Raw genomic sequence first — 25,380 nt, forward strand, 5'->3', positions numbered from 1 at the left:
CGTGGTGATTTATCATTGTTAAGGCCGCTGTCTCGTGGCTTCTTCTCCAGGGTCACACTGATCCCTGTTCGCCCCGCACCTCCTCAACCACGGAGCCGGCCCCCCGTAATTAAGCCCCTAGAAACCAATGGAAGAAAATAGAAAAAAAGTGAGGGAGGGGGGAGAAGATGGAGTAATACAGAAGAAGATGGACAGAAGAAGGGCAAGGGCAGGAAGGCCACGAGGGTGCAGCCTCAGAGAGGTTTTTAATGGGGGGGGGGGGAACAGTGTGATACTAAGAGGTTTCACCTGATTTAAAAGTGTTTAAAACAACAGCATCTAATTTACGAGGTCGGCTCAGGGGCCGTCGAATCTCCACATTCTGGACTTCAGCTCGGGTCTAAACGGCTCCAGAGAGACCGAGACTCCATCAGCCCAGCCCCAGACTGCAGCTGCTCGTTAACGGAGGTGTTAACTATACATACATCTGCCAAAACAAGCAGCTAGGCCACGTCCCATTTCCTGTTTTATAACTCTACCCCCTGGTTTGAGTTAGGAAGGAAGGTGGTTGAAATATTCCCCTCTGACAGGGACAGCCCTTCAAGACTCTTTCAAATGTACTGTACAGGACCAGACTCAGGGTGGGCGGCCATCTGCCTCGACCGGTTGGGGTGAGTGGAAAGAGGAGAGAGAAAAGAACAAAGAAGATACTTTATACTCACCTTACAGGTCATCAGCTATAGGTCCTCCTCTTTCTCTTCATCTTCCTCCTCTTCCTCCTCCTCCTCCTCATCTTCCTCATTCTCCTCTTCATCTTCCTCATTCTCCTCTTCCTCTTCTTCCTCCTCCTCCTCTTCCTCATCTTCCCCTACCTCCTCGATGCCTCCTTAAACTCCCTGTAGCTGCTGTGTAGGCGTGTGTCCACACACAGGTGAACATGTTCTATCTGCATCATCACACTCACTGTGAAACCAGACACATAAAAACTACGTGGTACTTGTAGCAAAGTATTTTTAAGCAAAATAGTTTAGTTTGAATTTACCAAAGTGACATTTTAAATACCTATACTTTCACCCTGTGGTACTACTTTTACCTCAGTAAATAAACTGTGCTTCTTCCAGCACTGTCAGAATAATATACAGCATGTTATAATACTGGATGATAGTAGTAGTATAGGTAGTAGTAGTAGTAGTAGTAGTAGTATCTATCACAAATACTCTTTCTACCAGAGGATAAAAACTGCAGTTTTCAGCTGTTTTCTGTCTGAAGCCGGTGACTCGTGAAGTCAGATAAATTCTGATGCTGTAACTCTAAAACAAAAATAGAGTCTGAACCCACATGGTTTCAGACAGGATGGATTCATTTATCTGTGAAAACCCAAATATGTAAATGAATGATCCGACCTGCAGGAATTTTTTCATTTCCACGTTCTTCTTCATCTGAACACGACCCAGCTGAACTCTGCAGACGTCTGATCATCAGATTAGATGAACGGGAACAGTCTGGTGTTTTTAAGGGCCTTAAAGGGACAGTTCACCATGTTTTCCCATGTAGCTCCTAGTGAATCCTGAAGATTCAGGCCTCAGGTGTGCAGCGAACCCGTTTCTGTTTCACACGAGACCAGGATCAAGATTAAATATGTGACAACAGGGATCATTTGATTTATTTAGCAGATTAGCCCTTTATGAGCTCTTTAGCATCATTGGCTTGAAGGAAATTATCCAATCAGCTGACTTTATTGTCCAGTTATCCACCCTCACCCCCTCCTCATCTCCTCCCCCCAATCCATCCATTTCTTCCCAGCTGAATGGAAACACCCAGAGACCCTCTTCTCCTCCTTGCCTCTCCACCTCTCCTCCATCTCCATATTCCCTCAAACCCCCACCTCCTCCCCCCTCTCAGAGGTGTGGGTCAGTGATAAGAGATGATGATGATAACTGGGAGCCAGTGCATTACCGTATCGATCGGGGCAGGCCTTTCAGCGCCGTTAAAGCACCCGGCGCTCTGATTGCCGGCACTCGCTCTGACAGGAATCCAATGGCGCTGGCTGTCTGTGTGTGTGTGTGTGTGTGTGTGTGTGTGTGTGTGTGTGTGTGTGTTGAGGGTGTGGCTGAGCAGCTGATGTGTGTGTAATGGTGTGAATGTGGATGTATAGTGAAGCAGCGTGGAGACAATTAGCTACTCTGACACATCACAACACATCCAGCAGCAGCACGGAGGCAGAAACCGGATCTGATGCATAAAAACACAAACATCACTTTGTTCAGTCAGAGCGGGAAATCTACAGGAAGTGGAGGAACACAGACGTTCCATGGTTTTAACAGTTTGTCTGCTGTCATGGCCGTGGTGTTACAGATCGTACGTACTGTACAGCTGCTGCTTTCAGTTCACTCAGCAAATGTTTGGATAATTAGTCCTGAGTAGAAAGTTTCTTCTGTTCCATCATGTTCTAGTCGTTCCGATCTCTTTGGGGTAAATTCGTTTTTTTAATTTATTTCAAACCTTCTTCCACTGGTTTCTTTTTAGTGACCTGTTTTTATATGTTTGTGATCATTTTGTGTCAGGGGGTCGCTGACCTCTCGGGCCTCTGGGCCCTTTCAGTAATCCATGTTTGCAGCATCCATCCAAGTCGTACATCAGTTTTATTCAACCTTCATTTATTCAGGGGAACATTCTCACCTGGAACCTGCTCCGTACAACCACAGTCTGAGCTGTGGACACCGTCTCGGGGTAGATGCTTCAGTTCAGTGGTGCTGATGAGGGAGGGGCTGATGCTGCCTTTTCACTTTAATTCGAGAATTGAACCATCAGCCTTCCAGTCACATTTTGGAGCTGCTGTAGACGTCACGTTGTTAGAAAGTGGACGAGTCAGGAATAAGTGACACTAAATCTTTTTGTTTAATGAATCTATTTTCTGCTGTTTATCTGGAAAATATTTTGTTATATTTATCTGGCAGTAGTGGAGAGTAATTAAATTACTGTAGTATTTTTACTATTTTTTACTATTTTGTAATTTGTACTTCACTACATTTATCTGAGGTTTCTTTACAAATGAAGGTTATTGTAGTATAGAGATGAACAGTAAACATAGTAGACCTGAAATGACAGATTTATTCATCAGCTAAGTGACTGGTCACTAGTTAAAGTTATTTTTAATAATATCAAATCGAACGTTTTTCCACAGTTCGTTTAAACAGTCGTTTAATTAGAGGAGAAAATAATCAGCGAATTAAACAGAACGATCATTTCTCTGAAGAAGTAAAATGTACGAGTAATAAAAAAAACATAATATATAATAATACAGCAGACACAGAGAGTACTTTTACTTTAAAGTACTTTTACTTTAAATATCTCACTCCCATATTTTTACTATTTTGAAATGCAGGCTTCATGTGCACTCAAGTCTTTTCCCAGTGTGGTGTTAGTACTGCCTGAAGTCAGTGGGAAGTTTTTCTGTACTTAACTAGAACATCTGTGTCTGACTCAAACCAAGAAGCTGTGAGAGTCTGAACAGAACCAGAACCTATGTTGTTCTTCCGGATCAGGTTTCTGGAGGAAAAGTTCAGTATCCGAGTGTCTGAGGTTTGTAACACATTGTCACCACATTACAAGAAATAAAGTCACAGTTACGCTGAAGATCACACTGTTCAGAGCTCATCAGCTGATCAGTTATTGATTGATTTCTGGTCTCTGCTTCGATCGGACCACAGCTGCTGCTGCTCTGCTGGAATATGTGGTTTATTGTTCTGTGGGGGGGGGTCGGGGCAGTTGTCGTACTCACTAAGTGTCTGATTCACAGATCAGAGAGCGGCCAGGAACTAATGAACAAGTGCACGTTCACACACACTCTCACACACTCTCACACACACTCTCACACACTCTAACACACACTCTCACACACTCTAACACACACTCTCACACACACTCTCACACACACTCTCACACAGCAGCAGCAGCAGCTCTCCAGCAGCGAGGCCTCAGAGGCGTCATTAACTTGAGAAGGCTGTTGTGTCTGTCAGGACCTAATGAAAATAGGAGGACACACATAGTGCACACTAACACACACACATAGTGCACACTAACACACACACACAGTGCACACTAACACACACACAGTGTACACTAACTCATACACAGTGCACACTAACACACACACACAGTGCACACTAACACACACACACAGTGCACACTAACACACACACACAGTGCACACTAACACACACACACAGTGCACACTAACACACACACAGTGTACACTAACTCATACACAGTGCACACTAACACACACACACAGTGCACACTAACACACACACACAGTGCACACTAACACACACACACAGTGCACACTAACACACACACACAGTGCACACTAACACACACACACAGTGCACACTAACACACACACACACAGTGCACACTAACACACACACACAGTGCACACTAACACACACACACAGTGTACACTAACACACACACACACTAACACACACACACACACACACACACACACACACACACAGTGTACACTAACACACACACACACAGTGACACACTAACACACACACACACAGTTACACACTAACACACACACACAGTGCACACTAACACACACACACAGTGCACACTAACACACACACACACAGTGCACACTAACACACACACACAGTGCACACTAACACACACACACACAGTGCACACTAACACACACACACAGTGCACACTAACACACACACACACAGTGCACACTAACACACACACTAACATGAGCTAAAGCAGTAAAGTGAAGCAATACTCAACATAGACAAGTCTTTTGCGTCTAGTGTCTATGAGCTGTGTGTGTGTGTGTGTGTGTGTGTGTGTGTGTGTGTGTGTGTGTGAGACAGGCAGCTGCTGCCTCGTGGCGTCTCGCTGCTGCAGCCGAGCGAAGCAGACGTTAACTAACTTCTGTTTTCTAATGGAGATTAATGAAGCCAGAGGAGCAGCACACACAGAGGCACTTACAAACACACACACACACACACACACACACACACACACTCAGAGAAGAACGTTCACCTGTGAAGCTGATTTTAGGTTTTAGTTTGGAAAGAAAAAGGAAATGAAATAAACAAAGGAAGGAAAGGAAATGAAGGAGAGAGGAGAGGAGATGAGACGAGACGAGCTCACTTTATTCATCCTCTATTCAAACCTTCGTGCTGACGACACAGTAAACTGAATTACAGTGAATACACACACCGAGAGAAACTGTTAATAACAACTCCAACAATGATCTAATATGTCACATGTGGATTTTTATAGGAACACACACTCACAGTGTTGGGTGGAGGGGGTGATTGACAGGAGGCTGTTCATTCACTGAAAACACACACAGAGCTCCACCTCCTGTATGTGCTCCACCTCCTGTATGAGCTTCACTTCCTGTATGTGCTCCACCTCCTGTATGTGCTCCACTTCCTCTATGTGCTCCACCTCCTGTATGTGCTCCACTTCCTGTATGTGCTCCACTTCCTGTATGAGCTCCACTTCCTGTATGAGCTTCACTTCCTGTATGTGCTCCACCTCCTGTAGGAGCTCCACCTCCTGTATGAGCTTCACTTCCTGTATGTGCTCCACTTCCTGTATGAGCTCCACCTCCTGTATGTGCTCCACTTCCTGTATGTGCTCCACTTCCTGTATGTGCTCCACCTCCTGTATGAGCTTCACTTCCTGTATGTGCTCCACCTCCTGTATGAGCTCCACTTCCTGTATGTGCTCCACTTCCTGTATGTGCTCCACCTCCTGTATGAGCTTCACTTCCTGTATGTGCTCCACCTCCTGTATGAGCTCCACCTCCTGTATGAGCTCCACTTCCTGTATGAGCTTCACTTCCTGTATGTGCTCCACTTCCTGTATGTGCTCCACCTCCTGTATGAGCTCCACCTCCTGTATGAGCTCCACTTCCTGTATGAGCTTCACTTCCTGTATGAGCTCCACTTCCTGTATGTGCTCCACCTCCTGTATGAGCTTCACTTCCTGTATGTGCTCCACCTCCTGTATGTGCTCCACCTCCTGTATGTGCTCCACCTCCTGTATGAGCTCCACTTCCTGTATGTGCTCCACCTCCTGAGTGGCTGTGGGACAGTTTCTCCTGTGATGAACTGATGGGTCAAACCTTCAGGATCAAGTCTGTTGCCCCCCCTCCCTGGAGAAAGGCCCTTGATCCCTACTCTGTGTGTCTCAGTGACACCGCCCTTTTCTATCTGTCCCACAGGCTGTGAATGCAGCATCGTTCCTGCACTTAACAGTATTTCTGGAGTATTTCCGAGTTCCTTCATACTTTTCCTGCAGCCTCGGTTACTTTAAAGATGCAGATGGTTCAAATCTGAGACGTGCTTTTTTTTTTCACCTGCTGCTGCACTCGTCCAATAGAAACGACTGATTTCTGATATTATATAGTCATTTATATTATTACTTAAACCTCGTCTCCCCTCCTCCTTTTGCTCCTCTGCCGTTTGCTCGGTGTCTTTATTTCTTAGACTCACAGTTTACTTCAGGTTAATTCTTTTCTCTTCGACTGTTTGGGAGAAAAAACCTCTGAAACTCTGGATGTTGTTCTGTTTCCATCTCAGCGTGTTGGATCGTCTCCTCCGAGGTCATCGCCTGTCGTGGGAAACGAGTGCTGTGTGTGTTTCCGTGTGTTTCGCCGTGTTCTGTGTGTGTTTCCCCGTCGAAGGCCGGTTTGTTGCCAGCGCTGAGGAAACGCTGATTGGCTGGGAGGAAAACAATGTGGTTTATAGCGACTGTTTCTCGTCTGACTCACTGGAAACGTTTGTTTGGATGCTGCAGCTCCAGTAGAAATATAAAAATCCCCTGTAATCTCTCCCCATCAGATTCTGTCTTCATGAAACTCGGTGATTCAGTCTGAATGTCTAATATTCACTTCAAAGCCTTTATAAAAGAGAACAACAGTTCGGGGTCGGTTACACACTAAGAATCAGAGGAGGAGGAAGTGTTCAGAGGCTTTAATGGACGTAGAAGTCGCTGCGTCAGTACAGTAGAAGTAGTTCTAATCCAGTCCTTTGGGTCTTTTCATGGTTTCCAGTTCATTTCACCATCTGTATCATTTCAGCTCTCCGTATGATATTTATGATTTGATCTGTCTCGGTTCTAATATTACTGACTGGAATTCTTTTGTCTTTATGTTCTGACAGAATAAAACATCTTTTTTATTACGTTCATAAGATTCTGTTCAAGTAAAAGTAGTCCAACGTGGAAATACTCTAATACTCTGGTACTTGATTAAATGTACTCTCTCTCTCCCTGTGTGTGTCTCATCCTCCTCGGCGCTGTAATTCCTCGGGGAGCTCCAGCAGAGGCCTCCACCTCCCCACTGCTGCTCCTCGGGGACCCAGCACCTCCTCTTCATCCTCCTCCTCTTCCTCCATCAGCTGATCAGCCTCAGCATTCTGTCTGTCGTGTGTTTGCACCTGAAGCTGTGGTGTGAAAAAACACCTTGATTCACACTCCTGGGACCTTGTATACTTTAACATTTCCTTGCTTCCTTTCCTTCCTTCCTCGGCTGTGTTTCCTTCTTCTTCCCGCATGTCTCTTTCTTCTGTCCTTTTTCTTTCCACGTCTCTTCATTATTTCTTTCCCATCTTGTCTTTTTCATTTCAGTCGTTCCATCCTTTCTTCGTGTCCCTCTGTTTCTTTTCTTCCATTTCACCTCCTTTATGTTTCCCTCTTGTCATGTTCCATTTGTTCCTTTCCTTATTTTTGCTCCTTTCTTCTTTTCATTTCTCTCTTTTGCTTTCACTCCTTTACCTGTTTTCTGTTTTATTTATCCTTTACATCTTTTACTGTTTCTTTCGTATTCATCATCTCTTCTTCTCCCTCTTCTTCCTTTTTTTCAAGTATTACCTTTATGTTTCCTTATTTTCTTCCTTTGGAGTTCCATGTCTTCTCCTTCCTTCCTGCTAGTGCCTCCTTCCTTTCCTCTTTTCCTTCCTTGTACCTTTCCTTTCACCATGTACTTCTTTTTTTCCTTTCCTTAATTCCTTTCATACTTCATTTTCACTTTCAGCCCTCCTTCTTTTCTTTCCTCGATCAGTTTTTCTATTTATCTGATTATCAGACCTTATTGTTACAACAGCCGTTGCCGCTGCTCAGATTGGTCATTTCCTCTCCTGTGGGCTGATGGGAAAACTGCCCCAGGGCAAATAAGAGCAAGGGAGTCAGGGGTTAAATCCGATAAACAGATGTGTGTGTGTGTGTGTGTGTGTGTGTGTGTGTGGTCCGCAGCCGTTGTGTTAATGGCTTCTTCTCGTTTCCTTCCCTCTGGGTACAAACAGTCATCCCTCCATCCCTCTGTATCCGATTGTCTGCCGAGCCGCGTTACGGTGACAGAATATGTGACACAGACGGGAGCGAGATGTTAGTAGAGGCTAAACAACATGCAGGCGTTAGTGTTTTTGAAGCTCTTATTTCCTCTTTGTGTCAGAATTTAAATGTATCATCGTTAAAATAGGAAAAAGACGACGCTTCCTCCAAAGTAGGAGAAAGAAATGTATTATAACTGGAAGTTTATTAGAAGTTTGTGATTTTCTCATGTTTTAAGTCGTTTCCTGTCCTCTGGTGTAACAGACTGTGTGCTTGTGTTGTTGGTTTGGACCTGGTTTTACACCATCAGGAGAATTCTCCAGTGTCATGTCTGCAGTTCTTTAGTAGTTTCTAAATTAATTAGCATTTAATCTGATTCAGATTAATTCATTAGAACTTGACTGAAGTCTGTTTTTGGGTTATTTTTAAGGTCCAGACGAGGCTGCTGAAGGTTCCTAAAATTAAACCTGAACTATCTGGTCTTCTTTCAGGAGGTGCTGCTGAAGCGAGCGGCTGATCTGGTCGAAGCTCTGTACGGGATGCCGCACAACAACCAGGTTAGTCAGCAGCTGCCGTCTCACCATTGACCTCCACGGAAAGTCCGATTTGAAAGTGACGCTCAGCTTCACACTGCAGGAACAAACCAGCATTCATTTAACTTAATTCATTTAATTGAACCAGTTAATACCACAGAGTTTGGATCTGTAACAAAGCTGCAGTCAGCGTTTCTCTTTTCATTACCTCTGACCGTCATCTTTCACACCATCTGTAAAAACTCTTTGTTTTAATACTGTTTCGGACATAGACCCATTTCTATCCAAGTTTACAGATTATATCATAATGTGAATTTATGAGAGAAGGAGCTTCACCTCATCTGCTGCAGGTGGTGGTGGAAGTACAGCTGCTGCATGAACTACAGGAAATCGTCTTAATACCACTGTCATTGAACATAATCCAGGGTTTTGCAGAATCATCTGATATTGATGTTGTTTTGTGGTGGTAGAGTTCGGATTACCACAGTTCTAAGTCTCAAATGAGTGAATGAATCCTCTAAGTTCCCAGTGTTTTACACCAGGATTCAAAATGTTAAAGAACGAGCTTTGTGCTGTTGTAATGTGAAAACACAGTGTTTATTTATTGTCACTACTGGTTCCTCTGTGTGCAGGAGATCATCCTGAAGCGAGCGGCCGACCTCACCGAGGCCCTCTACAGCGTTCCTCGCAGTCACAACCAGCTGCCGTCTCTCACCGGCTCCGCCGCTCACTCGGGGATGATGGGAGTGAACTCGTTCAGCAGTCAGCTCGCCGTCAACATCTCAGAGGCTTCGCAGGCCGACCAGGGTGAGAGCTCGTCAGTACACATCGTCCTCAGAGGGGAGCGGGTTATACCGGGCCAGAACCATAAACCAGTCAGAAACACGGCTCCTTTTCTAAATGAGGGATCAGCTCTTTTACAGTTTCTGTGAAAAGTGTAGAAGAAACAACATTAACGTTCACACCGAAACAGAAATAGGACGGATCTGAAATGTGCTCTGATGTTCTTCAGTAGAAGCTGTGAGTTCTAACGTCTTCATTAGAGACCTGTCCGGAACCCTGCAGTGAAGATCAGTGGAGTACATTAGAGTGGAGTTGACCTCCACCTTCACATATGTAAACAGAGTTTGGAGTAAAGTTCAATAAAGTAAGGGTGAGGTCGGGTCCAACAGGCTTCAGAACAGTTCACTGGACCGCAGTAGACTTCAGAGTCCAGTACCAGTAGCCTGGTAGAAACCAGTGGTGATAGTCCAGTACAGTCCAACATTCACCCGGCAGACCTCAGGTGAGTTCAGACCAAGTCCTTGTAGTTCTGGTTCTGTTCTGGTTCTGGTCTTCCTGCTGTTTAACGACATCTCTAAGGAGCAGAAACAAACAAACTGTCTCTGCAGTTTGAGAAGTGTCGAGGTCAGCGTCACAAAATGAAAGACGTTCCCCATAAAGTTCACAACACGCACACAGGGAAACACCTCTTTACGACAGCAGCGTCCTTTTCATCTCCCTGACTCGTCTTTCCTGCTCTTTGTTTGGTTCCTCGCTACGTTTGTATTTTGTGTGTCAGACCAGAACAACGTCCGTGTGTGTTTCTGTTGAACACAATAAATTGGTTGATTAAACAGTTTATTGGCACAGAAGAAGAAGATGGTATCAGTAACTGTAGGGTCCAGTTCTCAGGAGACCTTCAGCGCTGCATCAACACAGCTCCTCCTCGTTTCCTTTCAGCAGTCCGTTCTGCTCCTGTCACGAACACTCAGCAAGACGTGCGGCAAACATCTTGTGAACACCCGTCGACAAGAAGCAGATAGAGCTGCTTTCACTCTCCGGACACCCCCCTCCTCTTCCTCTCCCTCCTCCACCCAAAACCGTAGTCTGCTTTTCACATCGGCCGGTGGCGAACACCTTACAGGAATCTATGAGGTCATGGGAAACGAGGCTGCGGCAGCCACGGTAAAAATTCATAAGTCGGTAGTTTATGTGCTCTTCAGATGGAAACATTACACAGAGGATGTGACCACTGCTGTCCTCCCCGCTGTTATGAAGTATGAAACGGCTCTTTGTGCCCTTCGCAATTATCTGCCGTGATTAAAACATTAATAAAAACAGCGGCTCCCAAGCCCAGGCCTTATCAGCCGGACGAGGCAGGTAATTTACAGTGCGAATTCAGAGCAGCTCGGCCTGCTCATCGTCATGTCATCTCTTCCAGAGTGGAGGATTATTTTTTTACTTCAGTTTTATCCTCTGGAGTTGGTCTTTGTTCCTCTGCTTCAGTCTGACAGATGATGGGCGGAGGTGGTGCACAAGAGCCAAATTTAGAAAAAGAGACTTTACAGGACCCCGAAAAACCTCCAGAGAGGTCGCACACTGTCATTTAACATCCTTATGTTTGTTCACCCTCGACTACAAAAGTTCCTCTGAAACGTGCACGTACGAGCACAATGTATGGAAGCTCATCAAAGTTAATCAAAGTACTTAATTATGAGTAAAATAATTAGAGAATTACCTTTATTTAAATGAATTAATCTGAAAAGGCTCCAACCAGATTTAGTCTGGTTCAGTACTGTATCTGAATCAAAGTGAACAGCGTGGTTAACGTAGTTTAATGCAGGAAAAAGAATGAAGTCTTCCACAGTGAGTAGCAGACTGCTACTGAAAGTACTGATTGTCAAATAAGGATGAGGAGATCAGCTGAAAGCAGTGGTAAACAAAACTTAAAAAGAAAACGCTGACTGTTGAAATATTTGCACCAGATTTAGTTTGGAATGAATCTCACAGCTGCATTTACTGAAACGGACGTGTTCATGTAGAAATACAGAAACGGCTTCACTCAAATAAACTACAGGAGCTTAGCAACAAACATATGTACAAACATATCCTCACACGATGGACAGTCGACCGTTTCCTTCAGACACAGACTTCGAATGTGTGTAAATTAACACAAGGACCATGACACGGTGCATAACGTGCAGTTTTTATCATATTTACAGGGACAAGAGGAAAGATGATGGTGAGTAAAGTGACTTCATGAAAACCTGCCCACACGTCACTAATTGGAAGAAAATAACTTCATCATAAACGATCTGATATCGGTCTAACTTCCTAGATACTAGGACAGGGATTAACTGCAGCTCAGCACTGAAACCTGGGAATGATTTGATTCTTTTAAGCCTCTCGCAGCTGCAGGAACACTCCTCTTATTGGCCCAGTCCAGTTTTTAATTAAAGAACCATCGTGCAGGTTGTGACGGCGACGTGTTCTTCTGTGAAACTAAATGGTCAGTCAGCCGGTTAATCATCGGGCTGCAGTGAAACCCAACTGCTCCTAAAATCAAACACATGTTTCCATTTGTGCAGTGTGAGGTCGAAGGATGTGATCTGCATTAAATGTGCTTCCCACGCTGCTGGGAGCAGGAACACACCAAAACAAATACGACTGGAGTCCATTTCTTCTGTTTTTTGCAATTATTCTTCTTAAAGTACAGTTCGTACATTTAGTGTGTGCTCCGACGTGCTGCAGCTCTCGACCGCTCCCTGCACTGTTCTCCTCCACATGTGTTTCCCATCGCCAGCTCTCCTCGCCCTCGTCCCCGGGCAGCGCTCCATCAGTCGCTCCTGCTGGGAATTGCGTTGGCCCGAACCAGGAAATGGGGGAAAGTGGACGAGAGTGGAGAGTGGCGGTGGAGGGGTTGGGCTGTAATCTGCTACTTGGCACTCTGTTGGCTCCGCTCAGTGAGGTTGGTGGGAACCCGGGAGCCTCAAGAGGGGGTTAAAGGTCAGGCTGAGTGCTGCAGGGAACATTGGTATTCAATGCATCTTGGATAAGGGTCAATTCAACAGGAGCACAGGGGGAGGAAGGGGGGAGTAGAGGAGAGTTGAGGTAAGTACAGTGCAGCAGAGGTGAGAGATGAAGGGCAGACTTCGCCTGTGGGGTGGGTGGGAAAATTATAGCTTCACCACGACGAGATTTAACTCAAACACAGAGTGGAAAGTAACTAAGTACATGTACTTAGTTATTGGATTTTTCTTTTCACGCTACTTCATACTCGTACTTCATTGCCCGTATGATTTACAGTTTACCTGAGCATGAATTAAGAGTTAATTTATAACAAAGCTTTGCATTTTATAAACTCCACATCAGTAAGTAGAAGCAGAGCTGAAACAATCTGTAGATTTAGGCAGAGAAATGTTATTTGTGTGATAATTATTGAAGTTACTTCTTGTGTAAATGTGAAAAATATTTCCTCGTTCCAGTTTCTCTGATCTGAGGATTTGCTGCTAATGTTACTAATTAAAATGAGCAGTGTTGTCACTAATTTCTAGGTTTGGATCAAACAAACATAGTGAAGGTGGATTAATTAACATACTGTGCTATTTAATTCATATATATACAGTATATATATACATAAAAACTGTGACTTACAGCCCTGTACAGACGAGTTCAGAAACAGCTCAGGTTCAAGTTATTCATGTTCACACATGATAAAAGGCAGCAATATGAAAATTGTTTTGACAATTTTCATATTGCTGCCTTTTATCATGTGTGAACATGAATAATCCCTAAAAGTATTTTGTGTTTTTAATACTTGTATTCATGATACTTTTAAGTACTTTTTTCTGATGATATTTCTATACTTTAATGTAAATGCAGGACTTTAATTTAAGTACACTGGGCCTCATGCAGCAACCAGTCGAATGAACAATGAAGTGTAACATAAGAAATTCAAGCATTGACCTTTTTCCTCTCAGGTTACTCCCGTAACTCCAACAGCGTGTCTCCTCGTGGCTACGTGCCGAGCTCAACGCCTCAGCAATCCAACTACAACACCATCACGTCCACCATGAATGGATACGGAGCGGGGATGACCAACCTCGGTGTACCAGGATCCCCCAGCTTCCTCAACGGCACCACTGCCAACTCTGCTTACGCAAGTGAGTGCATGTAAAAATCCCAAAAACCCAAACATCATCCATCTGAGAGGCAGTCAGCAGGAAGAATTTACATTTATTTCTAACCCGCTGTGCAGTTCAGGACCTCGAGGAACAGATAAGAGCAGACTGGAGCTGTTGTCATAGGTTTTAGTTGTTGTATTATGAATAAAAGGAGTTGAAGTGTCAGTGAACACACTGAAGTAATGGATTTAAAGTATTCTTTGAAGTAGCAGTGTGTTAATGTGTCAGGCCATGGATTTGACCTATAATCAATAAAAGGAGTATAAGCGTCAGTTGTACAAGTAGACATGAAACACTGAAAACAGTTGAAGTGCCATTTGAAATATTGAATTGGTTTGAAGTAGTGGTGTGTAAAATGTCCGATGATAGTTATGTTTGAGTATTTATCCAAGTGCCAATGGTGTGTAGAGTTCTAGCTATGAAAGGAGTTAAAGTGTGAATTGGTTTCACGGGTCAGTTGAAATATATAGAGTTAAAGCAGTTAAGGTGAAGTTGAAATGAAAGTTCTGAGAACAGTGCAGTACCTTCACAGTAGAGCGGACGAGACAGGAAACTTAGTGTCACTGACCGTGTTTACTCCTTGAGTTTGAGCCGGTGAAGCTCAGCTTCAGGTGGCTCTCAGGTGAATCCAGCCGTTGTTCACCTGTTCGAATACGACCGAGTCTTCAGTTTGCAGCAGAACGCTGCTGACTCAGCAGAAACGTCAGAACTAAGTCAGACCATCAGACAAGTGGGCCGAAGGTTTCTCAGGGGGCAGGGCAGGACTCTGTTAGGATTTGTGGAAACTGGATCAGGTACTGTCAGAAAGAGACTGTGTAGTCTGTCTGTCTTCTTTGAGTAGTACGGAAACTTTTACACACAGCTTTTACAGACAGGTATTCTTCAGTTTGATGTCGTACCGGGTTCAGAATCGGACATTTTTCCTGCTCTTTTAACTCCCTGCATTTTTAAAAATTGTAAAAACCAACCTTTCTGAAATTAAAATATGACAGCATGCCAGTGTGGTCTCGGACTGCTGGACTCAGTAGAATGTAGGGTGGCTGCTGCTTGTCGTGGAGGCTCTGGTTGTGATGAACAGTTCCAGTGAAGAGAATAATAAAGTGAAGTGTTTTCCGCTGCAGGAGACGAGTTGATGCTTCAGTAGTTTTTAGTCAGGCCTGTTGTTCCTCTGCCTCTGAAACTTTACACTCGGCTCTGATTAACATGCCTGGAGTCGGAGCTGTTGCTTGGAAGGCGCAGGTGTGTTTTGGAGACTGGTAAAGTCGAAACTTGCCCGCGGGGAGCGCTCCTTTGTTTTGGCTTCTGTATCAAAGAGCTCAGCGAGTCTCAGCGAGACTCGTTTAGAAGGTAGCGAGCTCAAACTGCGTCTCCGTGCCAGGTGATGTTGTTGTCCCTGGCGACTAAACAAAAGGTGGGCTCACATCTCGCCTGGCTGAGCTACAGTTTCCCTCCGCCGAGGGTTTGAATGTGTGTGTGTGTGTGTGTGTGGACTGAACACCGCCACGCATTGTTCACCTCCTACATCCCTCCCTCCGCTGACTGTCCCCCTGTCCATCCTCCTCCTCACCCCTCCCTTAATCCTCCTCCACTAACCACACTAACATCCTCACCGCATCCTCCATGCATTCATGCATTCACGCTTTGGGCCGAATCCATTAATATCAGCTGGAAAAAGAAACAGAAAAACAAGCAGAAGGAGCCAGAACAGAGAGGAAATGTGAGGGAGAAGAAGCAGCGATCCAGGACAGACTGATAGTTGCTGGCATGAAGCGATAAATCACATTTACATTCGCCCGTTTCATTTTACAGTTCCATTTTCAGATGCTGTCCTTGAATCATTTACAGACACACTGTGGTCTAGAAACTCTGTGGAAACCCTTAAAGGACGGGTTCAACATTTTCTTAAATACTCTTATTGTCCTTCCTTCAGATAGATGTCAGCCGCATGTCGATGGTCAGTACAGAGCTGGAGTCAGGACACAGTTAACTTAGCATTAAATCAGGAGCAAACATCCAACCTGCCTCTGCCTAGAGTTGATAAAACACCTGGAAAACTCTTATTATTATATAAATTATTAAACCGCCAGATGTTAAAGTACGCAGCACTGAAGATGGATACATTATATATATTTTATATACTATATTTTCTGGACTTGTTTAAATCATGGAAAAAAAATAAAGTCAGATTTTGACCTTTAATGTAAATTTTAATAATCTATTAAATGTTAGCAGATGTTGTGGATTTTTAATTTTCAGGTAACTGCTGGTTAATAAAATGGTCACAGCTGAAGGTAGATTTAGTAGCTGTTTGCATGAAGTGTGGAGTTTGTACCTGTGTCTGTAGTGACCCTGAGGAAACTTTAATGATCCTCAGGGGAGTCCTGAAGCGTTTTCCTGCACCAAATTCTGATAGAGACAGACCGGATCAGTACAGAGTCAGAATGTCTGTCCCAGAGTTAGTGGGACAGACACAACCCCCGTCTGTACTGAACATACAGAGAGAACGTGTCACTCTGAACCAGACGTCAGTTGTAGAACTAAGATAAGACGGTTCTGGTACCTGCAAACACAGATGATGGGACCTTACTGACTGTCCACACACACTTATACTCACACACACACACACCTGTGCGGTTTGTGTGGATGAAGCGGCTGCTGCGCTCAGCTCGGATCAGGTTGGTGCTGACACAGACAACAAGTCCTTCAGGTTATGGATCAACTTTGCCAGATGTTTGTGTTCGGAGCATGTTTGTTCCTCAGTCCTCGGTCCGATCCTCCTCCTCCTCCTCCTCCTCCTCCTCCTGCATGATCCACCTCATCTCCACCGATCACTCACCCCCTCTGTCCGTCTGCCTGCTCGTTACGTCACCGCCTCCCCCCTCCCTGCTCCCTCGTCTTCTTCACCTCCTCCTCTTCCTCCTCTGCTCCCTTATTCATTCTCTCCTGTCCATATGATTTCTGCAGTCAAACAGAAGAGCGCCTTCGCCCCTGTCGTGCGGCCACAGACCTCCCCGCCCCCCACCTGCACCACCACCAATGGCAGCAACCTCCAGGGTGAGCATCCCACCCCCCCACCCCTACTCCTGCCTGTCAGCACCCCCGTCTTGTGCTGTCCTCGTCCATGTCCCACCTGGACACGTAGACCGACGTCCTGCGTCACTGTAAAGATAAACTCTCATTTCTTTGTTACGTGTTTGATCCTGGTTTAAAACAGTTGATGGTCAAAGTTGATCCATAACGTCTGGCACTTTTTGAGGTGGGTTGGGGGGTTAGATCCTAGGTCCTAGGTTAACGTTTAGTCCTGCTACACTTTAAAAGTCAGTCAGTTAAACTGGTTTCAAACATTTCAACAGTTTTCTTGGATCCAGCATCATTGAATTGTGAGTTGCTGTATTCTAGCAACAAACTGAAAATGGAGTCATAATAGGAAAGAAAGACATTTTCTTCACATGGGGGGGGCTCCCAGATTTGAACTTTGAAATGACGTGATTTGATTTGATTTTATAACCGAATTGTTTCATTTTTGTTTCATCTAAATATCAGATTTAACCATCAACACGAGCTCTGAGTCGTTCTGTCGGTTCTGAATGAGGTGCTGAAAACGTTTTGTCGGTGATATTTTACTGAAAATGTTGAATCTGAATCCGTCTGTTTGTGTGTGGTCGTCTTTCAGCCATGGCAGGTCTCATCGTCCCCCCCATGTGAGGAGGATTCTCAGCCAGACGCCGTCAGACCCCCTCCTCCCTCACCTGAAACGCCACAACAATAACGACAACATCATCCCTCAGTGCGACTGACCCAGAATTCACCACTGCACCAGAAGAGAAATCGGCGTCGAGCCAAAAGCCGTGGATTAATCCACCAACGAAGAAGAACTGAAGCTGAAGCCGCTGCGGACGTCAGCGTCACTGTTTACGAGACGTTTAGTGAAAATGTTCTGACGTCTGCAGCGGCTCCGTGTTGAGGCGGCGCGCCCCCAGAGGTCAGAGATGTGAACTGCGGGTGGGAGGGCAGGCGTCTGCAGTACTACGTACGTGTTGTTGAGTATTGTTGTGCCGAGTCTTAAAACAGGTTAGCTCGACTTCAGAAGTCTGTGGAGGCCGAACAGGTCTCAGATCAGTTTGAACCACTGTGAGACAGGAGGGAGGCGAGTCCACTGGGAGCTTCTTTTACTGAAAGACGTTAAATCTTCACTTCACCCGACCAGCGGTTTCCTTAGCTGATCCAGGCTTCTCAGAGCTTGAGTTCAGTCCCCCACCCTGAACATCTAGTCTGAATTCATTTATATCAAAAAGGCAGAAATAGCTGTGAGAACAGCACATTAAAAACTAATTAAAAGCTGTCCTGTTAGCTTATGACACAGAACTATCACTATTAATACTCTCCACATGTCCAACAAGCTGCAGACGAGCATCTGACCATATTTGAGCTGCGATATTAGACTCTGTATTATGCATCATTAGTCTGTTTGCACTCGATCAGTTAACATTGTGTCAGCGTTTGTCGGATCAGAAGCTCTCAGTGAACGTCTAACCTGAGTTGGACCAAGTCCAAGAACCAAGAAAAATCTAATTGTTCAACTGTTGGATGAACCGTCAGACGGTTTCTAGATTTACCGGGTTTTCCAATCAGAAATCTGAAATCTCCCCTTCCTACAGAACCCAGAGTCTAAAGGCTGCTGATAAAGATCACGTCTTCAGGCATTTTCCTTTCTGTACCATAGCTTTTAACTATGTTTGTCTCATATTCGAAAAAAGGAGGAAAATGCTGTTGTTTTCTAATTTTAAGAGAATTAACAAGATGTTACACTAACGTTTGTCTGAACCAAGTCGGGGCAGCCTGAGGTTTCTTTAATTTTCCATTTTTCCGTTCGTTTTTTTTTTTTTTTTTTTTTTTTGGTTTTCTCTTATTTTTGGACGTCTCAGTACAATAGTTCTGTTTCGCGGGTGTCGAGTGGTAGATTTGAAGCTTGCAGCTGTTTTATTCGCATTTAGGTACCAGATTCTCTTGTTATTCCTCTGATTGTGCTTATTTTCTATGTATTTATAAAGTATGTTTTGGGGAGTTCCTTTTGTGATTTAGGCCTGAATGATAGTCTCAAGTATATATGTAAACACATTTGATGTCTTAATACCTTTTAGATATTGTAAAAAGAGTGAACAAGTGAGAGGAATTAACCCTTTTGTAAAGACAAAAAAACATCCTGACACGTCACCCTGTTTTTGAAGCAGGACATAAAAAAAGGCTTTCATCACTTTTGTATAAAAACGCTTTTCCGATATGATATTTAACTTTTTGTAAACAGCATCATTTGTGTTCCCCCTGGTTCTTCTTGTCCTTTGTGTATTATTGTGAAATGTATAATCATGGTTATTTCTTAATGCACTACTTTTCGTTGGGGCACTTAATAAGAGCAAAAGAAGAAAAAAGCTAAAAGTTAAAAAAAGAAGAACGATATGCACCGAGAAGTTTTTTTCTGCCGCCTTGAAATGGCAAAATCCTTGTCATGTGAAATTTTTATATTTCTGAACCTTCTTATATTCCACCACTCTTACTTTTGGACCAAGCGTATCTCTTGGTTTCAGTGTTTAGAAAGTAATATTTTCTTCATCTCGACATGAGACCTGATCCTGGTCTTTGTTTCAGCTGAGAACAGTGCAATTTAATAACGGGCAGCAGATGAGTTTTTCACTGATCTCAAGGAAACGTCCATCGATGTTGGTGTTGTTGTTGAAGGTGCTGTTCTCATTGTTGCACACAATCTCCGTCATTTACTTATGCAACTGTGTTCCTGTTCTGTAGTGCAGGCTCGTCCTCCACGCTGCCGTGGAAAAGTTTGGCAGATTTAAAGAACTAAAAGTTTGATGCCTTACGATTGACCACAGTCCAACACAAAGTCGCTTTTCTTATCTTGAAAAGCTTTTGTTGAATTGAATTTGATTTCTCCAATTGAACTGTGAGAATTTTTATTTGTCTGCACCAAGTGTATGAGGTGATAAACACAAGGTTGAATCACCCCAGTCTTTAAATTGTTAGGGAGAGACCAGACTAGGGGGCAGGACTTTTATGCAAACCCAGCAGGAGCGACAGAAACTGTGGGCGAACATCTGTTCAGTGTCTTTGGGAAAAGCCATTTTTCAGCTGAATGACACTGTCACACTGAACGTCCCAGCTCAACACTCACTCCGGCGTTAGTCTCCACGTTCCAAACAGCTTGCTGGATCGTTTTTTTGTTTTTTTAATTTTGTCACAGTCGTAGAACATTTGCTTCTCACCGCTCTGGTTTTCAGCTGAGGTTTAAAAAACAGAGTCAACTTTGTTCGATGTTTTTCTTCAATGTGAAAGAGGGCAGAGGTACTGCATCTTTGTGAAATATGAAATATATCATCAAAGTATATCAAAGCACAATGTTTAATTAATGTCTTTAGAATACAACCCTCGGGTTTTCTCTTTTCCTGTCTCGGGCCATGCTGTAAATAGGTGCATGTTTTTGGTTTTGTTTTTTCCTGTGATCAGTGCTTTTTGTACAGAAACAGTCTAATAAAGATTACATTTGGCTTGACCTCTGGCACTTCTGGTGGTTTGTAGAAGCAGAATCTAGCATTTACCATTTATTTATTTATTGCTGACCACCTCTGACTGCGGAGAATCTACACTTCAATTAAGTTGTTTAGAGAACTATTAGGAGCACAGCTGGTTAGGAGCTACACTAACGCTAGAATGCAGCTGTGCTTGTCCACGTTAGCGTGCTTTACATAGCACATATGTATTGATTGTTTATGGACCTTAACTTTAACATCGTCTGCAGTAAGAATCTGATCATCAAGTGAAGAACTCAATTGGGGCCTAGAGTGATATATTTTCATTCCCTTGGACTTGCGAAAGGAAACTGTACCAACTGGAAAACCAGAGCAAACCAACTATAGGTTTGCTCTGGTTTTTCTGAAGTCATTCTGTTGTGTGTTTTGAGTCATTGTCCTGTTGCATCACTCAACTTCTACAGAGTTTCAGCAGACTTATAGACATTCTCACATTATGCAGAAGAATTTTTTGATACACTTGGGATATCATCTTCGCCCCAATCACTGCACACTGTCCAGGCCCTGATGCAGCAAAGCGGGTCCAAATCATGATGTTTCCTCCACCATACTTTACAGTTGGGATGGTGTTTTCATGATGATATGCAGTGACCTTTTTTTACCAGATGTAGTGCTGTGTGTTTTTTCCAAATAGTTAAATATAGTTTCATCAGTCCACAAAACATTTTTCCAATACTGCTGTGCAGTGTCAATGTGCTCTTTGGGAAACTTCAGGCTGCAGCAATGTTCTTTTTAATAAGCAGAACCTTCCTTCATGGTGTCCTGTCATAGACACTCTGCTAGTTCAATGTTTTACCTACTGATAACTCATGAACATAGATGTTAGCCTGTTCCAAGGATGCATTCAAATCTTTATCTGTCTCTCTGGTTGTTTCTTTACCTCATTAATACGTGTTTATTGTGCTCTTGGGGTCATTTTGACCGGCTGCCCACTTCTTGGTAACATAGCCACAGTCCCAAAGTGTCTCCATTTGTAGATTGTCTAACTGTTGACTGGTTTCTTTGACATCACTTTGTAGCCCTTTTCAGTTTTATGTAAATCATCAGTTCTTGATTGTAGATCCTCTAAAAGCTCCTTTTGATGAGACATGGTTCACATAAGTGTGTTCTCCTTGTGCAGAGCAAACTCAAAAAGTTTGACTGGTTTTGTCAGTGGAAGTAGTTCTAGTCCACACCCTCAAAATAATTTTCTTCCAGGTATGCTAATACATGACTCCAATTAGCTTTTTTGAGGTCATTATTGAAGTGTTCACATACTTTTTCCACATGCACTGTGAGTTTTTTTTAGGTACATTATATTTGTTAATACTTTTGACGCCACTGTACAACACAACACATTTGGTACTGAGACCACTGCCATAGGGTCCCTAGTGTGTCTACTGTGTTGAGAACAACACAAATGAAGGTCACAAAGTGGGGACATGAACAGGGTTTGAAGACACCATAATGTGTGTGTCGAGCCGAGTATCTGAAGCGTCGAAGAAAACATGAAAAACAATCCAAATGTAGCAGCAAGTAAACAAAAGTACAAGCTTCAGTCTGTAAAACAGTTTTCAGTGTCACTAGTGGAGAACATATAGAATTTAGTTGTTTGTCTTTCCTACGAAGAAGTATTGTCCAAGTAAATCCTGTAAAGTTACAATGATTTCATCACAGATATACTGATCTCTGAAGGTCGAGCATGTGTCAGTAGCATTTAAAGCTCATAGTCTACTTACGAGTTACTAAAGAACCTGAGAGAACCTCTGAGAAAACAAGTGCATGGAGGTTTTTCAAGAAAGTCTCATCCAGGTTGAGTAAATCGTATAAAATATTTTAGGTTAAAGTGCAATGGTATCTGTAAGCAGCCTGCACCAAGGCACAAATAAGTGTAGCTGTTAGATAAAGGCAGAAAGTGTCCATAATGGAAATATTACAGTCTAGCAGCAGAATGTCCAAACTGGACTGAAGAGAGAGAAACAAGCTTTTCCAGCACTGGTTCTTCCAGCAGAGATTAAACAGCCTCAACGATTCCAGTTAATGATGAAACTGTTAGCCGACGATCCTGAAGTCTGAGCTCGGATCGATGTTTTGAGTCGAGTTGATGCAAATCAATCACTGCAGCTCTGAGCTAAAGGAACAATCCCTTAGTCAGAGCGAGAGCTCCACAGCAGGTAAAAACATCAGCCGGGTAAAAATAGAAACAGGTCTAATGATGACGTGAAGGTTTGTACGGTGGAGATGATTCAGGAGGATTTATGAGGAGGTTTGAGTTGACGAGCAGGAATCCTTCAGTAGATCTGCAGTCGTAAAGTTTAGACAGAGGTTGAGAAGTACGGCCCCCTCTCTGGGAGCATGTTCCCTCAAATGTTCTGCTTTAAGTGTTACGTTTTCATTCACATCAATGGATTCCTTTCTGTGACCTGTTAAATCATTAAAAGCAAAGCTGTGTTTTATCTCCATCAACTTTAACCTGATAAATATCCACAGTCCAAGGAGCTGATCAAAAGTATTAAATCAAGTGGGTCCACAGTGACAGCGCTGCGCTAATCTGACAACTCTGTCCTCCAAAAAATGAGTCATAAACTGTACACCACAATGGCTCCGGAAATGAAAACGAAACAATATTATAGAGTACATGTAATAGCGGCGTGGATCATATTTAGATTTGTCTGTTGATCGGCAGAGTACAATCCCCTCGCAGTTAGATCAGAAGACGTCGCTGTGAGTGACCTACTATAAAGAACTGACACTGTCAACAAGGATAAAATGTAGAGATAAAAGGTGGTGTTGAAATGAAATGCAGTGAACACATCAATGGTGATGGTCAGAAGTCCTGATCATGGATGTGATGAAGCTGTAAAACTGCTAATTAATGATCAAACCAACAGTCATGCTAAACTCTGCAGAGATAAGATGGTGGATTTGCTACAAATTGTGAACAGCACATCATATTTTGCAGAAAGGTCCACAGGCCGATATCTCAGCACCTGCAAGCCGTCAAGTTGCTGCTGCCTCTTTGCAAATATTTTTCTCATCTACTACGACAAATATGCGAAGTGGAGGTTCATACAGACGAAGAAGGAAAATAGAGCGCACAGCTTCCTATCACTGAGATGTTTCCTTACATCAGCACAGCTTCTACTTCACCCTCCTCAGTGAGCAACAATCCTTTCAGCTGAATGGCTAAGGACTTATCACCATCAAGTCAACCAGGTAATTACCTTCTGACAAGGAACCAGTTAAATCTGCTGCTATGAAAACGTGAAGCTAAACATGACGTGTGTGAACTGGGAGTTTCAGAACAGCAACAAGTGTTTTCAAAGTTGGACAGTATTTGTTCCAAACTGTTTTATTCATGTGCTGGGATGTGTCCAGGTTCAGCGAGTGTCACATGTAAAAGTCAAATGAACATCAAACAGCAGCATCAGGCCAGGACACAGAAAAACTTGAGCTGAGAGAGTGATAAGGGCTTTTTAAACTCTGAAGGTCACCAGCGGTTTTTATCAGACCTGCCACTCTGAACAGGAAGTCTGGTTTCTATCTTGAAGGACCAGAACGGTCCGGTATCAGAGTCTGCAGCAGAGAGGAGGGGACTGGGAGGGGGTTTGGCAGCGTTCAGACTGCTCAGGCAACATTACAGAGACAATTAACTTTCACTCCACCGTCAGCACCGACCTTGATGAGTTGTGATGTCAGTTCCTCGACTGCGCAGCGCTCGTTAGTGGAGACTAGCGCCCCGAGGCTGCAGCAGCAGCAAACTGAAAACCTGCAAAGTTCCCTGAGTCCGCAAATCCTCGGCCAAAAGCAGCAGTGCGGCTGCCAGCGAGAACCAGACCAAGTCAGGGAGAGAAGAGTAGCTGAAGACAAGTCAACTCATGAGAGGAGAAGAGCTGCGTCGCTTTTCACCTATGGAACAAGTCCGAGGGAAAATCCTGAGGTAGAAATGGAGACAGCTGATTGGGTTCAGGGCTTAGGGTCAAGTGGAGCATCACACAAAGCTTTAACGATTTGGTCAGATCAGTGAGCTTCACTGGATCAAGCTCCAGGAGATCAAGGAAATCTGGCAGAGGTAGAGATGTGAAAATGAGTCGTCACTATCTCCTGAGATCTACGGGAGGAGAGAAGGACAAAAAGCTGTTTCACAGCTGTGAGAAACAAGAGAAGAACACGAGCTAGAGTCCCCTCCCGATGTCTCGGCTTCATGAATAGTTGAAATATTTTGTAATCAGTCGGAGGAGGAGGTGATGTCGAGTTAGTGCAGGTGTGTTTAGTTTGGGAGAGGAATGAAGTTAAGTGACGTTAAGTCACTGCTGCTCTCCGTACATCTGCTGAAGAATTACTCCATTTCCTGTGAGCTGATGATGTCAGTGCGATACCACTGCAGGCCCAGTTCTAGCTTTCTCTCTGTGTGTTTTTAGAAAGCAGGACTCAGGACTGGGGGGACTGTAAGTCATCTCACACAGGAAGAACCCAGGCCCCGGCCCTCATGATGACATCGGAGCCCTCGCCAACTCGGCTCGGAGCTGCAAAGAAGGTATGTAAATCACTCGTCCAAAGGTTCGGGCTCGCCAGCCGAGTTTCCTGGGAAGGACGAGGCTTTGGACGAGCTTTGGAACTCTGATGTGGACACAGAGAAACTGTGTGTTGCTCAACATCGACTCCAATGATGCTGAGAATGTGGGTCAGATGGATCCACATGAGTAGGAGAAAAGCTTCAGGTACGGCCAGGTCAGCTGATTTTACCTGTTGGACCTGGTTCAGGTGTCTGTCAGACTCAGTGAAATGAATGTCTTTAGCATGGGGGGGACGTTGAGTGGTTAAGACACCCACCCACCTCCACCTCTGTCCTGGTTTCATGCTTCTCTACATTCCAGGTATCAGGACAGGTGGTTATGAATATTCTGCTCGTCTGGTCTGATTATTGGTGATTTAACTGGGAATCAGTCCGTTCTGATGTTAACAACCATTCATTTTAATATCTCA

The 25,380-nt window shown here is 43.9% G+C and overlaps 1 protein-coding gene across 3 annotated transcripts in view; it reads left to right on the forward strand.

Annotated features, from left to right (window-relative positions):
• Window positions 1–20,344, forward strand: part of LOC113151343 (transcription factor COE3-like) — a 45,602-nt gene extending 25,258 nt beyond the window's left edge. For 2 of the 3 annotated variants that reach the window (XM_026344285.1, XM_026344286.1), the window contains exons 6-10: window positions 8,829–8,894; window positions 9,503–9,677; window positions 13,613–13,795; window positions 16,781–16,870; window positions 17,490–20,344. In XM_026344285.1, the coding sequence (XP_026200070.1) occupies window positions 8,829–8,894; window positions 9,503–9,677; window positions 13,613–13,795; window positions 16,781–16,870; window positions 17,490–17,521 (546 nt within the window). In that variant the 3' untranslated portion in view covers window positions 17,522–20,344. The remainder of the gene's footprint in view (window positions 1–8,828; window positions 8,895–9,502; window positions 9,678–13,612; window positions 13,796–16,780; window positions 16,871–17,489) is intronic. The other variant, XM_026344287.1, reaches the window with a different exon arrangement.
• Window positions 20,345–25,380: the final 5,036 nt, after the last annotated feature.

The sequence above is a fragment of the Anabas testudineus genome, chromosome 9 (assembly GCF_900324465.2).
Source record: "Anabas testudineus chromosome 9, fAnaTes1.2, whole genome shotgun sequence".
In the NCBI taxonomy this organism is placed as follows: Eukaryota; Metazoa; Chordata; class Actinopteri; order Anabantiformes; family Anabantidae; genus Anabas; species Anabas testudineus.